General features: G+C 41.4%; 1 protein-coding gene across 2 annotated transcripts; it reads right to left on the bottom strand.

Moving 5' to 3' along the window:
* Positions 1 to 3,102: 3,102 nt before the first annotated feature.
* LOC115759900 (protein diaphanous) lies at positions 3,103 to 13,294 on the bottom strand. 2 transcript variants are annotated; one of them, XM_030701022.1, is made up of 5 exons: positions 13,059 to 13,294; positions 10,056 to 10,378; positions 4,967 to 6,919; positions 4,369 to 4,899; positions 3,103 to 4,305 (listed from the first exon to the last, which is right to left on the bottom strand). In XM_030701022.1, exons 2-5 carry the CDS (start codon positions 10,375 to 10,377, stop codon positions 3,833 to 3,835), a joined length of 3,279 nt encoding a protein of 1,092 aa, XP_030556882.1. In that variant the 5' UTR covers position 10,378; positions 13,059 to 13,294; the 3' UTR covers positions 3,103 to 3,832. The 2 variants fall into 2 exon arrangements, with proteins under 2 accessions (XP_030556882.1, XP_030556881.1); XM_030701021.1 differs by lacking the exon at positions 13,059 to 13,294 and adding an exon at positions 10,443 to 10,628.
* Between the last annotated feature and the right edge of the window lie 146 nt (positions 13,295 to 13,440).

Here is a 13,440-nt window from a genome sequence, read left to right as displayed (position 1 = left end):
CAGAAGAAGAAATATATAGGCATATAGAACACTTGCGATTTCTACAATTGCTCATCAAAAATTAAAAACTTCCTACAGGAACCATGTGATATAGTGCTCCGATATGATATGGAAATATGGTAAAGTAAAGAAATATCTAATATATGTAAAATATCTTGACAAAACAAAAGCCAAGAACATTTTAGGGACAAATTCTCAATCGATTCTTGACAGACTTTTTTGCATATTCTGCCAAATTTTGCTCAAGATTTTCTCGCGAGCAATTGAGTTTTCTTTTAGATTGAACCAAAAGCTAGGTGCACGTATATGAAAGACCAGCTTAACAGATCGCAGCTGAAGGCAAAACCTGGGCTCAAACCTTTTTTTTAGGGCTTCCAGCCTTGATCTAAGCCCTAGCTCATAAAACACGCAACCTTTTTGTTGCCGAACCAAAAGAAAAAAAAATATTAAAAAAAGGCTGCCAAAAGTAACGGAAAACGCAAACGATTTTTCACCTTCGACAACGATTGAGTAATCCGTTACGAGTTCCACGAACTTCTCGCCGAGATTAGCTAAAAAGCGCATTCATTGATCGAAAAATGGAAGAGATAATAAAGTTGGACAAACGCATGCTCAGCTGACACAAAGGACAATTTCACGCAGGCAGACCAGGACAAATTTCGGCCCACACTTAAATTGCACTTTGTTGGACGGCAAATGCTGGCTCTGCTCCTGGCCTGGTGTCTGGTGTTGGCCAAACAAAAAACCCCTTAATGCCCACACAAAAACCGAAAACATTGTTGAGACAATTGTTTTATTGTCGGCCGCGAAACGTTCGAGGACAACAAACAGGACGAGCCGAAAGGAGCGTGTCATAAAGTTCGCACTACAATTAGCTGGCCGCAGGCCATATTTTTTCTACTCCCATTTCGTTTCTCTTCTTTTTTCTTTTTCGCAAAGCGTCTAGAATTCAAGCGAATTTTCGAATAGGCCATGTTGTTTGTTTTTCACCTTCCCGCAGGCAAGTCATGTAATAGGCCATCATGTTTACCTGGAAGTCATTAGGGGCGCAATCTGCTCGTGCCTCGATCGGGCGACAAGCAGCCTTAAGAAAAAACCCTTCTAATGCATTTACCAGCTATATTTGTTATTATTGTTATTATGACTCACCTTCTGTGGCTCGTAAATTAGAATATGATCATAAACAAAGCATAAACAAAAAGTGTATATATTCGAAAATGCAATTATGCTAATAAAACCATAAAGAAAGCGCCTCGTAAATCAGCCCCGGCAATTAGATCCAGCGAGAGCAGCTCCAAGAAACACCAATCCACACACGATCTGCACACATGCATATATACCTGTATATACCTGTACATATACCTGTTAGATAGAGCCACCTTTGCCGTCGCCAGACTCGAATGACGCTTCGCTTGATTGGGTTGTCGGACTTTTTTTGTCGCTCTTGGTTAATTTGTACGTTGAAGAGTTTTATGGCCATGACTGCGCAGCAAAATGGGCCCAAAAAACCTGAACCCCCCCCCTACCGCCCACCTGCCTCCGCTCACCTCTACACAACACGCAAGTGCATTTTGCGTTGTGCACGCCTTCATGTATGCCGCGATAAACATTTTGTTGTTGTTGTTAATCAAACAAATTAAACAGCTCTTTGCGGCTACAACAACAACAACAACAACAACAACAACAAATTAAATAAATAATGTATTTTTGGATTTTGGAAATTTGACAAACTGGATTTCCTCATAAAACTGATAGCCACGGCAATCTAGCATGATTCCGCCTTCAATCACTTTGACTACTTAATCTTTAATTCGTTAAACGCTTGTCAAAAACTTGGCTAAGATATCGTTTTAGCCAACTTCAACAGTTTTTGCTTTAAGGATTAAGTAAAATCTAGATGATATTTTACTGTTTTACCAGCTTTTTTTTTTTCGTTTCTACCAGGCTTTTTGGCTCAATTAAGGAAATTCACTATATAATAAAAGTTGTTACAAAATGTATATAGAACATTATCGAGCTAGAATTTCAGTATATAATATGTAATTATAGGAGCTAAGAATCGATTATAGAGCCAAGAAAAAGAGAGAACTTTCGACTCGCTGCCTTAAGGATCTGTTCGCAAAGCTGATTTTAAAAATCTTTAGCCTAGGTTTTCGACCGATTCTTGGCTTCTTAAATAGTTAACAAAATTTCAATAAGATAATTCCATTTGATTATGCAAAGTTTTCAGTTATTTGAAAAAATGTCCATGAAGCAATTACAATTTTTTATAAACAGTTCGCAAAGCCGATTGTTAAAATCTTCAAAAACTGATTTTCTCACATTTTTGGAAATTCTTTCGTATATTTTCAAAATTTCAATTTTTAATATACAGTTCGCCTTACTTAAACCTTGGCTTCTCTTGCAGAAACAATTTCTAAATCTTAAGCCAGGTTTTGTTTAAAAATGTGTTTTTCTAACTTGAAAGAATGAGATCCTTTACAAAACAGTTTGCTAGGCTGATTTACAAAATCTTTTATAAAAATTTCAAATTCTTCAAAAAACTATTCTATATTAAAAAAAAATACAAAGTTCGCAAAGCTGAGTTTCAATAGTTTTCGTAGCTTCAAAAAATGTTCCCTGAAACAATTCAAATGTTTGAAAATTAATATATTTTAAAAACTTAAATGAAACAATTCAATTTTTTTTACAAGCTTACAAGCTTGACTTTCCATATCTTAAGCCCAGTTTTTGGTGCATTTCTTAAGCCTCAGTCTTCTTTTCTTCTCTTATTTTTAAGTCCATGTCCATGTAAGAATTCCAATTTCTAATATAAAGCTGCCCGCTGCTCTGAAAATATTCCAAGCTGTAGATATTTTCATATTCAAAATGCGGGCTATATTTGATTTTCAACCAAAAAATTTGCAGCTAGCAAATATTGTTAGCCAAAAGCAAAGATTTGGAGCCAAAGTTACGTGTACTTTGGAGCTAGGATTTTGTTTAGTTTTTAACCAAAACAGGATTTACTAAGAGGACCTTCAGTTCATCTAATTGCCGATTCATCGAACTTTCAGCTACATTAATTAGGAATTAAAACACATTTTGAATAGATTTCAAGTTTTTGGGGGAATTTTATTCCTAAATTATTAGAAAATTATATAATTACAAAGTACGATTCTACGACAAATTAGTTTAACAGCTCGATTAGTTTAGTTGCTAGCAAATTATCTTTTAAAAACTATATAAATATATGCGAACATTCTGTCGAGATACAAAAAAAAAAACTAGATAGATAGATAGATAGATAGACATATTAACCAGCTGTTAAATGTAGCAGGCAGATAATCAAGTTAAAATAGAATGGAAAATAGTCAAATAAGAATGCGTCTTAGGATCAAATTAAATACAAGAGGAATTCCATAATGTTAAGATCGTTTGTTCTGGTGCCCCGAAAACGAAGTGCAACGAACAATTCACATGATAAACAACAATAAAAACTATTTTGAAAAGGAATCAATAGAGCCAAAAGCGTGAGAGTAAAAAATGGTATCTTGACTTTCGAAAATGTTGGTCAAAAAAGCGTATCAAAAATATATGTATTTATCGCTGCGCATTTGCCCCCGATACGATATGTATATATATATATATATATGTATACTGTTATGTGAATTATAGACCGATTTATCTAGGATTTTGCGGCTGTTCCAATTTAGTTGCTGCCTGGCGATCTTCGAATAGCTTCACTTAGCTCCAATTTGTGGCTGATATAAACAAGGCTACAGATCTAAGCACTTAGTTGTCTATATGTCTATTTATATATATACACACACGGCCGTATAATCAAATGCCCATACTACGCCGAGCCCAGCACCTCGTTTAGTATCATCTCGCGGGTCATGAACTGCCCGTTGTTGACCCGTGTTCTCGACCGGCTGCGACTGAGCTGGGCGCGTCTCTCGGCGCCTGCCGGTCGCTGGCGACGCGGCTGCCGATTGCGCTGCCCGAAAGCGGAGCCCGTCTGCAGCGCCTCCAGCAGGCTGTCCATGACGCCCTCCTGCGCCTGTGCCGCATCCATATCGACCACGGCCATTTTGCGCTGTTGTCGCTCCATTTGCTCGCGTTGCGATTGTTCGCGTGCCTCCTGCATGCGCTGTTTCTTCTCCTGCTCCTCGCGTATGCGCACATTGTCGTTATGCGCCGCCTGGAACGCATCCTTGAACGTCTTGATGTCCGCAAAGAACTCCTCCATTGTGTACTTGCTGGGATCGAAGGCATAGTACTCGCTCAGATCCTTGAACAGCTTCTCCATTTGCACCTGCATTTTGCCTGCAACAACAGAATGTGATAATTAATACTACAGAATTTGAGGCTTCATTTGCAATGCCTTACCCAACACATCCACCTGCTGACGACACTCGACGGCAAATTTGCCCATCACCTCGCTGAACTTGTCGTCTTCGCACTGCGGCACCTTGTTGTTCTGCAGATCCGTTTCCAGATTCTTGACGGCCGCATTCATTTGCCGCATATTCTTCTGTATGGCATCCATGTTGACGCGCGACGCTTTGTTCACGTGCGACAGATCGTCGTAAAAGTTGAGTGCCTCCGGAAACTTCTTCTCGACCAGATCGACCAAATAGTGAAGCAGCGTTTGCTTATTGTCCGTATCCTTTGTGTTTGTCAATTTGGTCAAATAGGATATCTCGAAGCCGAAGGCGGCCTCGTTCTTGGAGCCCGAATTCATGTAGTTGCCCAGCAGCAAAATGAGCTCCAATATTTTCGAGAACTTCTTGCTGTTGCGTATCTCCTCGCAGGCCGCCGTGCCGGCAACAATGTCCGGCTTGATATCCTGCACCAGGTCCGCATACGTCAGCTTAAAGTTCAGATTGTGCAGGCGCGGCGACAAACGTTTGATTTCACCTGAAGAAAAGTTAAAGAGTTTATCAATAAGAGATTCCCTGAATCCATTCCGATGAGTGTCACCCACCTATGGTAGCTGCGAATTGCTCGATGGGCGGCAGAGGTTCGCCCTTCGCCTTGAACTCCTGCAGACGCTTCAGCTGCTCGGGCGGCGGCAGATATTGTATTAGATTTTGCAGTATATTGGAGGACAGGATGTCGGTATCACAGCGCAGCAGGCATATTTTGATTTGCTCGTAGGACAGATGCTTCAGCGAGCCGCCGAGCAGAATGGACAGATTCTGTGCCGACTTCGAGTCGAGGACGCGCAAATCGACGTTCTTTTTGGTCAGCGTTGTGGGCTTGTCGACGGCATCCTTTTGGTTCTCCTTTTTGACGGGCTTCGAGGAGAACTTGATGGCCAGCTCCTGTAGGAAATCGTCGGAGGCCAGCTTATCTTCCTGGCATTTCACCCAGAATGCATTCTCTGACATCTTGGCCGGCACAATGGCCTTCCAATTGGCACGCTTCATTGGAGTCTTGGGATCCCATTTCTTTTTGGGCTTCAGTCCGTGGGGCAGCACCGGCGCCATCGGCATCATCATCATGGGCGGCGGCGGCGGACCACCCGGCCGCATCATTCCGGGCATGGGCGGCGGCGGCGGACCACCACCCATGCCCGGCATCGGAGGCGGCGGTGGCGGTCGCGGACCACCCGCCATGCCGGGCATCGGGGGCGGCGGCGGCGGTCGCGGACCACCTGCCATGGGTGGAGGTGGCGGTGGGATTGCACCACCGGCGCCTGGCGGCGGCGGCGGCATCGGTATATTGACTTTGGGCAATTTGTTGGGTGATGGCGCTGCCACACCGCTGGCCTCCATTAGCTTGACCTTCTCCTCGAGATGGGCCGCCTTGGCCTCCGCCTCCTGTTTGGCGCTCTCGAGCGCCTCGATCTTCTTCTCATACTCCTCGGCACGTTGCGTCTCCTTGGCCTTTGATTTCTCCACAATGTCGTCCAGCAGCACCGAAGTGTCAATCTTGAAGTCGCGATTCTCGAAATTGGGATCACAGTAGCCCTTGTGGAATACGATCTGTGTTATGCACTCCTCGATCAGCTGATAGTAGGCGGGCCGAAAATAGAAATCATCGCGTATGTACAGTAAATGCTGTAGGATGGAGAGAAAATATGGCTCCGAGCTCGTATCTGTGACCAGATTCTTAAGCACATCGAAACAATCCTGTGCATCGTCCATATTGAATTCGACATTGTCGAATCGTTGGACGAACTCCTCGAAATCATCGTCGCGTATCTCCTTGAAGATCTTGAAGTGCTCCTGCAGCGCCTCATTGTTGCTGCTCTCGACAATCTCCTTGAACTCATCCAGCCGTTCGTACAGACCCATGCGCATGATCTCGCAGCGCAAATGGAGACGGAAATTCAAATCCGTCGGCGTATTTGTGAGCGTATTGATAAAGATGAGACTGTGGCAGGCCAGCTCCCGCTTGGGATCCTGCTTGTCGGAGGCAAAAAGTGCATCCACAATGGGCCTAAACCGTTCGCTCGACTTGTACGACGAGGCCGCAATTGTCGTAATGGCACGCAGCACCTTCTCATAGCCATTCCGTTCGTACACAATGCAAAAGGAGGCCAACAGCTTGAGGGCCTCGCACATGGTCTGCGGCTTGCGCGGATCCAGCGACTGGGCCAACAGCAACACCACGCTATGCTGATCCGGTGTCAGGACCACATTCAAGCCCCACGTATTATTCATGATGGCCTTCAGGCAGCGTATGGCCTCGAATTCGATGCGATCGTAGGTGCGATCCTTTTTGGCGCGCGCCAGCAGCTTCTCGATCTGCTCGATGCCCGCCTCGCCAAACGCCTTGATCCAGGATATCGTGTTGCTATTAAGCGCCACACGCAGCGATTCCACGCACTGATAAACCTTATTCTCGCTGTGCTCCCCATTCTGTAGATACTCGATGTAGTCGTTGGGCTTCTCAAACCGAGAATTCGCTCTGCGCTCCAGTGAGTTTTTGCCTGCGGGTGAAGTGTAAAGTAGAAAGTGTTTTATTTAGTTGTGCTTCAATAACTCAAGTCTCGTTAAAGCCAAGAAAACTTGGCTTATATCATGTGCCAAGCGGTAAACAAAAGTAGATAGCGCCTGTTACGTGAAATATGGGCATTTCTGGTAACAAACCAAACAAAACTAGCTTTAAGCAGACTAGCTTAGCATTTTATTTAATTTACAGCTGTTAAGCAGCTTGTTTTTGTTTTACAGCTGTTAACTTGCTTAACATCTTGTTTACTTTACAGCTGTCAAGCAGTTTAATTTTATTTTGCAGCTGTTAAGCAGCTGTTAACTTGCTTAACATTTTGCTTACTTTATAACTGTTAAGCAGCTTATTTTTATTTTACAGCTGTTAATTCTTGGGCATGTACCACTGTAAGCAAGATTAACAGCTGACAGCGCGCTTTTAACTGTAAATCAAACAGCCCAAGCATTTGGCGCGTTTCGGTCCAGTTACTCGCTTTGCTGCTGCTACCCAACCAAGGCTTCGTTATCAGAGGCCTTTCAATGCGTATACTGCGTGGCTTTATCAGCGAGAGGAAACGATTCTCAACGGTTACTTCAAATATAACCTTGGCTCTTTTTATTTTAAACCGAAAAGCAATAACGAAATGCAATGAAGAAATACATGAGTATATTCGCGCATATGTATGTTTATGTGCGTATATACATGTATATTTATATGTATGTATATTTATATATTTATTATTCAAAACAAACAATGAAATATGCATATTTAAAATTACGTCAATTGCAATTGCTGCAGACGCCTGGACGCTGATTTTGTAGATATTTTTTGCAATTTTTATTGCTCGAGAGTGTAAAACTCAAGTGCATAATGCACACAGCAACAGTTATATCAACACTTAGCAACAACAATAAGTAGGCAACGCTCTCAACAGCAGAGAGAGAGAGAGAGAGAGAGAGAGAGCGCGCGCGATCATTCGCCGCAAAGTGCACAAGGCAAACTTCATAGAGCATCGATGCTCGAAAGCTTTCTTTTTTTTTAACCTATTTTTTTTTCTTACACGTAATGCATGTCCATAAATACACACTTGTACGTATATGTGCGTGTGTGTGTGTACGTGTATAAATGACAAAATCAGATGAAAATAAATGCTGCGCAGGCGATGATAAGTCCAAATGATGCTCATAAACAAAAAACGGGAGAAGGCGTTGGGTACAGCTACAGGTTGGAAAACAAAACAAAAGAAAAGAAAAGTAAAAACAACGGCAACAATAAGAATCTTTAAAGCACAGTGGTTGTGTTTATTATTATAGCAAAACAGCGACCTGAGTTCCAAATGCACTCTTCGAAGTTGTTTATCCATAAAATATGTTTACACTTTGCACTCTGTGTATTGAGCCGTTGGGCAAAAGTATCTTCAGCATTTGAATAATTATGTAGGGCATATTTAAGAGCAGCACTCGCTATAAGGTATTTGCACATATTATCAAGACAAGATGTAGGAGATAGAGACAAGTCTGATCTAATTAAGCGTATGGCTTATCAGCATGATGAGCTAAATTGTCATTTCAATGTTATCTCCATTCTTGCGACTTATGCTGCACATACAAATTTACATATGTATATGGACAATTCCAGGGCTAGACACACACACACAGCACAGTGTGAAGAACATAGAAAAACTTAAATTAAAATTGTATCTGAATGTAAACTTGCAAGGTTGCTAATTAACAATAAACATGGACTTAGACCCGTTTAAGCTGCAAACTTAACATGCACTTCAAAGAGCTAACGTTAATGTTAGCGAAAACTGCTGCTGATAGATGGCGCTAACAAGACTATAAAGTAGATTGGGGATTTCTAGTTCAATTTGCTGAATAAGTTCACTCGTTCATTTTCTGGCCGTGAACTAAATCGGTTCACTCGTTCAGCTATTCAGTCGATCATGAAAGATGAATTCTGCTCAGCTATTTAGTCGGTCTTGAACTATTCGCTTAGTTCAGTTATGCAGTAAAATCAAAAGTGAAATTAAAAACCCGATATCTTTTATGTTTATTAAGAACTGAACATCTCAAAAGAATGTATTCGTTCATGACCGATTGAACGAGTTATTCTGTACTCGTTCATGAACGACTGAATAGCTGAACGAATAAGTTCAGTAGTTCATTTTAATGACCCGTTCAATCGAACTTGGTCTGAACTAAACGACACAACTCTACTATAAAGCGTGTTTCTTATGCACAAATTCGATGCACGAAAAATTGATCGTCTTTGTGCTTATTAAAGCAGCATTTATATAGAGTAAGTGTATTTAATTGTCGTGCGTTTTTTTCTATATTAGCTTCCATGAGCAGCTGTTAATTAAAATGTTTGGAACGCGCGCGCGCCGCTTGAGTTAATTAATAAAACGGTTTCATTTTTTTTCTACACAGTCGGTGGCCCGCTTTTGGTGACGCCCCTGATGAAGTATTGCTGCCAGGTAGTTGTTTTTTTTAGTTTTTCTATTAGCAATTGTAATTAGCATATGTTTTAGGCCAGTTAATTGAAATGTGTATCTGGTCGCGAAATACGTATTTTAAATTGAGGTTTGGGCGCACATTTGATATGCGAAAATTGGGCACAAATCGTTGCACCCATTTTATTTTTAGATAAGGCCAGCCATATCTTATACGAGGTGTATATGCATTGATAACGTTACATTCCAGTTAAAATGCGGCATGAATCATGCGCTAAAATAGCAAATGCGAACAAGCGCAATACGAGGTGATAATTTAATAGAAATGCTGGCAAATCGCATAAAAACTTGGCTAGCACAAAGCACACACAGCACTACAGTAATCGCTGGCTAATTGACGACAATCTATTAATATGAAATGTTGAGAAACTAGAGATCGAGGTGAAAGAAGTTTATGTTCTCTTAGTTATTATTTTGCCTATTTTCAATAAAAACTTGTTCAAAGTCATACGGTTTGTTTGACGAAAGTGTTCAGCTTAGCGAGCGATCACTGTACTCGTGTCTTGTATTTCACCTTTAAGTTTGTGCACCTGTCAATCTTATCTGAGGCCAACGCATTGCTTCATTGTCTTTGTGTGTCCCTCAGCCCGCCCCCTCTCTGCCCCTCTCCCACTACACTTACCTTTCATGTGCATGAATAACATCTTCTGGCGCTCCTCCACGGTCTTGCTGAGCAGCGGTTCGCGCTTGTCCTTGGGTATGTTCATATCCTCGATGATTTCCAGAAATTTGGCATTCACCTCTGCCTCGCTCAGATCCTGTATGTGCCGCTGCAGCTCGTCCACATCCAGGGCACCATCATTGTCCGTGGAGACGGGCCGGCCGGCGCTGTGGGGCAGCGAATTGCTGTTGTAGTTGCCGCTGCCCTTCGACTTGGAGGGGCGGCCGAACCAGCTCTCCAGCAGGCCGCCGCCCACCGATTTTGACTTCTCATGCCGCGACATGCTGCAAGCAACAAAATGCGATATTAGTTAAATTCATTAATTAATCAATTGCAAAAAAGTCGAACCCAAATTTTCTGAAACGCATTTTGCTGCACTAGTGTAGGTGTGTGTGCGTGTGTACGTGTGTGCGTGTGTGTGTGTCTTGTTTGTTTGTTTTCTTGGACATGCGCAACGTTGGCTTTGCACAGCTGTTCATTGTTTACAAACGGGATCTCTCTCTCTCTCTCTCTCTCTCTCTTTGAACTGCACGCCCCGAGCAGCTGCAGGGCACTAGCACAAGCATCCCCCACCAAATCGACTGCAACTCTATTATCAGCGATGCTGCCACTTGTTTATTTACCGTAAGAACATATTGGCAGCGGCAGAGGGACAGGAGCAGAGTTACAATTGAGCTAGAGATGAGCGCGTGCCTTGAACTTAATTTTGCAGCTGTTCATATGAACGAAATCGAGTATATAATTAACTATCGCTCACGAGCTCTCACTCCAAATTGTTATTTTTGAGAATAGAACAGAAAACTAAATGATTAACGGTAATTAAAGGTCTGCCTATTCATATGGGAACTGGAAGAGTAAGAGGTAAATAATACAAGAAACTAAAATACTATAAGAATGTTTAGGTCTGCATATTTAAAACTTTTAGAAACATAATTATTTTTATTCTTTAAGGTAAATTGTATATCCTTTATTGATAAACAATAACTGCCAAGTCGCTTTTATGTAAACTACATTTACATTTTAAGGTATCTGTATTTTTATTGCAGGCATTACAACCTGTAACGGATCGAACAACTATATATCAACAGCCTGCCAAAGCAAAAGAAATCAATAAGTACGAGTTTCACAGTGAGTAATATCTAGTTAACATAAAAATATTGAAATATGTGCAGCCTCTATAAAAACTATCGGAAAAAGTAATTTCTCTTTCGAAAAAACCTTCAATTGTTCCAAATATCCTGATTAAACAGACTATTTATCATTTATTTTAGTCATTTATCATGTTTTATATACAAATAATTGATATTTCTTCGATAAGAATATTCTTTTGCGTGACATCTTGCGATGCTCACGCCCATCCCTAGCCGCTAATTAACATGTTAATGATAATTCAGAGCGGAGTTGGGGGCACGTGGTGCATGAAAACTGTTCATTTAAATCACAAATACAAACATTAAAATGTAAAAACTTAAATACACAAATGAGATAAATACATAAGTAATAAGCGTTATTGAGCGAGCTGCAAAAAAATATGACGCGATAATTACCAAAATAGGAAACGACAAAAAATATATGGGAGAGCGCGTGAGAGCGCAAAAGAGAGAGAGAGAGAGCAAAAGATAAAATTTACGCGGGGTCATCGTTAGTTAAGTGTGTATGTGTGTGTGTGAATCATTTGGCGGCATTCAAATGCAATTTTGTCAGTTAAATTTTGAATTTGCGGTTCTATCGACCTGGGGCCTGGTTAGAAGCTAAGCTTATGATTCATTTGGAAGACAGGTTTTGCGGCCTGATGTTGTCATCGGCAGCAAACTGTGAATGATCTTAGGCAGATGTGTCTGCCTGTCGAGCATTGCAAAATATCTTAAGCAGCTACTTCGCAGCAGAGATCAACAATTTCTTTTCATGTCGAGTAGGAAATGCTTTCAACAAGATTTCTTTAGCTCAAGAATTTACCGCTGCTGCTGCCATTGCTGTTAATTCTGTTGTAATCGCTTCAGTGGCTGAATAGGCCAATGCAGCAGCAGCAGCCATAATAATAAGCATGCTCCGAAGTGTTCGACTAGCAGATACCCTGTAATATATGTATGCACATTCGTAAATAACTTTCAATTTAATATGTTTGGATGAAGCTTTTCAAGTCGTAATCGGTATATTACACACACAAACATATCATACCCCTTTTCGTGGCACTTTCAATGAGCAGCACACTGTGGCAGCAACATCAGCTTTGTTTACACTGAAGCTAATGCACTTTGCTGCTAATGAACATCATGTACGGCAATTGTAAACAATCGCTGTGTGGCGCGCTTTCAAATTTATATCAAAATAAAATGGATAACGGCTTCAAAATGCAAGAAACGTGCTCTGGAATGCTGAAATTCCAAGAAGAGCCGATTAACAAACAACTACAACTACAGCAACAACAACAACTGAGGCGAGACTTAAAGCAAGAATTCATAAATGCGCTCACCTTCGCTTCTACATGCATGCGTGTGTGTGTGTGTGTGTGTGTGTGTTAGTGCTGTTTTGTCGCTGTGCTCACTTTTGATTTTTCGGTGGTTTACGTCATAAGACTAAAAAAATAATGGCTTGGTTGGCAAAGGCAGGCGCACACACACAGACAGACACGCACACACACACACACACACATACGATCAAAGAGAGCAGTCAAACACCCCCCGTACTGTTTGTATTGTCACAGTGGTTGTTGTTGTTTTTGCTGTTGGGTGCGCTGCTGGCCGAATTTTTTTTATTTGTATTTTTTGTTTGTTTTATATGCCGCGACGCTGGCCCAAACAGAGCTGCGCAGCGCACTTTAAGCAGACAGCCACACACACACACACACAAATTCACACGCACACGCAGTGTCTGCTTGCTTTGCGTGGTAATTACAAGGCGATTTATTTAAACAAGTACGCAAGTTTTCGTACCATATAAATAGCTGAAAAGAATTTCGCTTACTTTATGTTATTGAATTATTATTTTTCGGTTTGGCGTTGATCTCTTGGCTGTTTGTGGTGATACCACTTGTTGCTGTCTCGTTGGCGCATTAAACGACACATGAAACGGTGCAAATTTAAAGCTCTGCTACGTGCGCACGCTTATCAAAACACTCTGTTCACAAATAAACACGTAATTATATTGTGCTTCGATTCGCCGTTTGGCACAAATTACACAAACATTAACAATTCAAGCGTTCCTCTAAGCGTTCGGTTAAGCATTTGCTATTTAGTTCAGTTCATTTCGTTCCAGTTCCAATTCGATTCAAATGTTATTTATTATCGCTATCGATATATTTCAAATGTATGTTAAGCTCGCTACGATACATTTCAATGTTAAGGCG

This window comes from Drosophila novamexicana, unplaced genomic scaffold (assembly GCF_003285875.2).
Source record: "Drosophila novamexicana strain 15010-1031.04,08,12 unplaced genomic scaffold, DnovRS2.1 tig00000387-arrow-pilon, whole genome shotgun sequence".
In the NCBI taxonomy this organism is placed as follows: domain Eukaryota; kingdom Metazoa; phylum Arthropoda; class Insecta; order Diptera; family Drosophilidae; genus Drosophila; species Drosophila novamexicana.
This window is presented reverse-complemented; position numbering and strand designations above follow the sequence as displayed.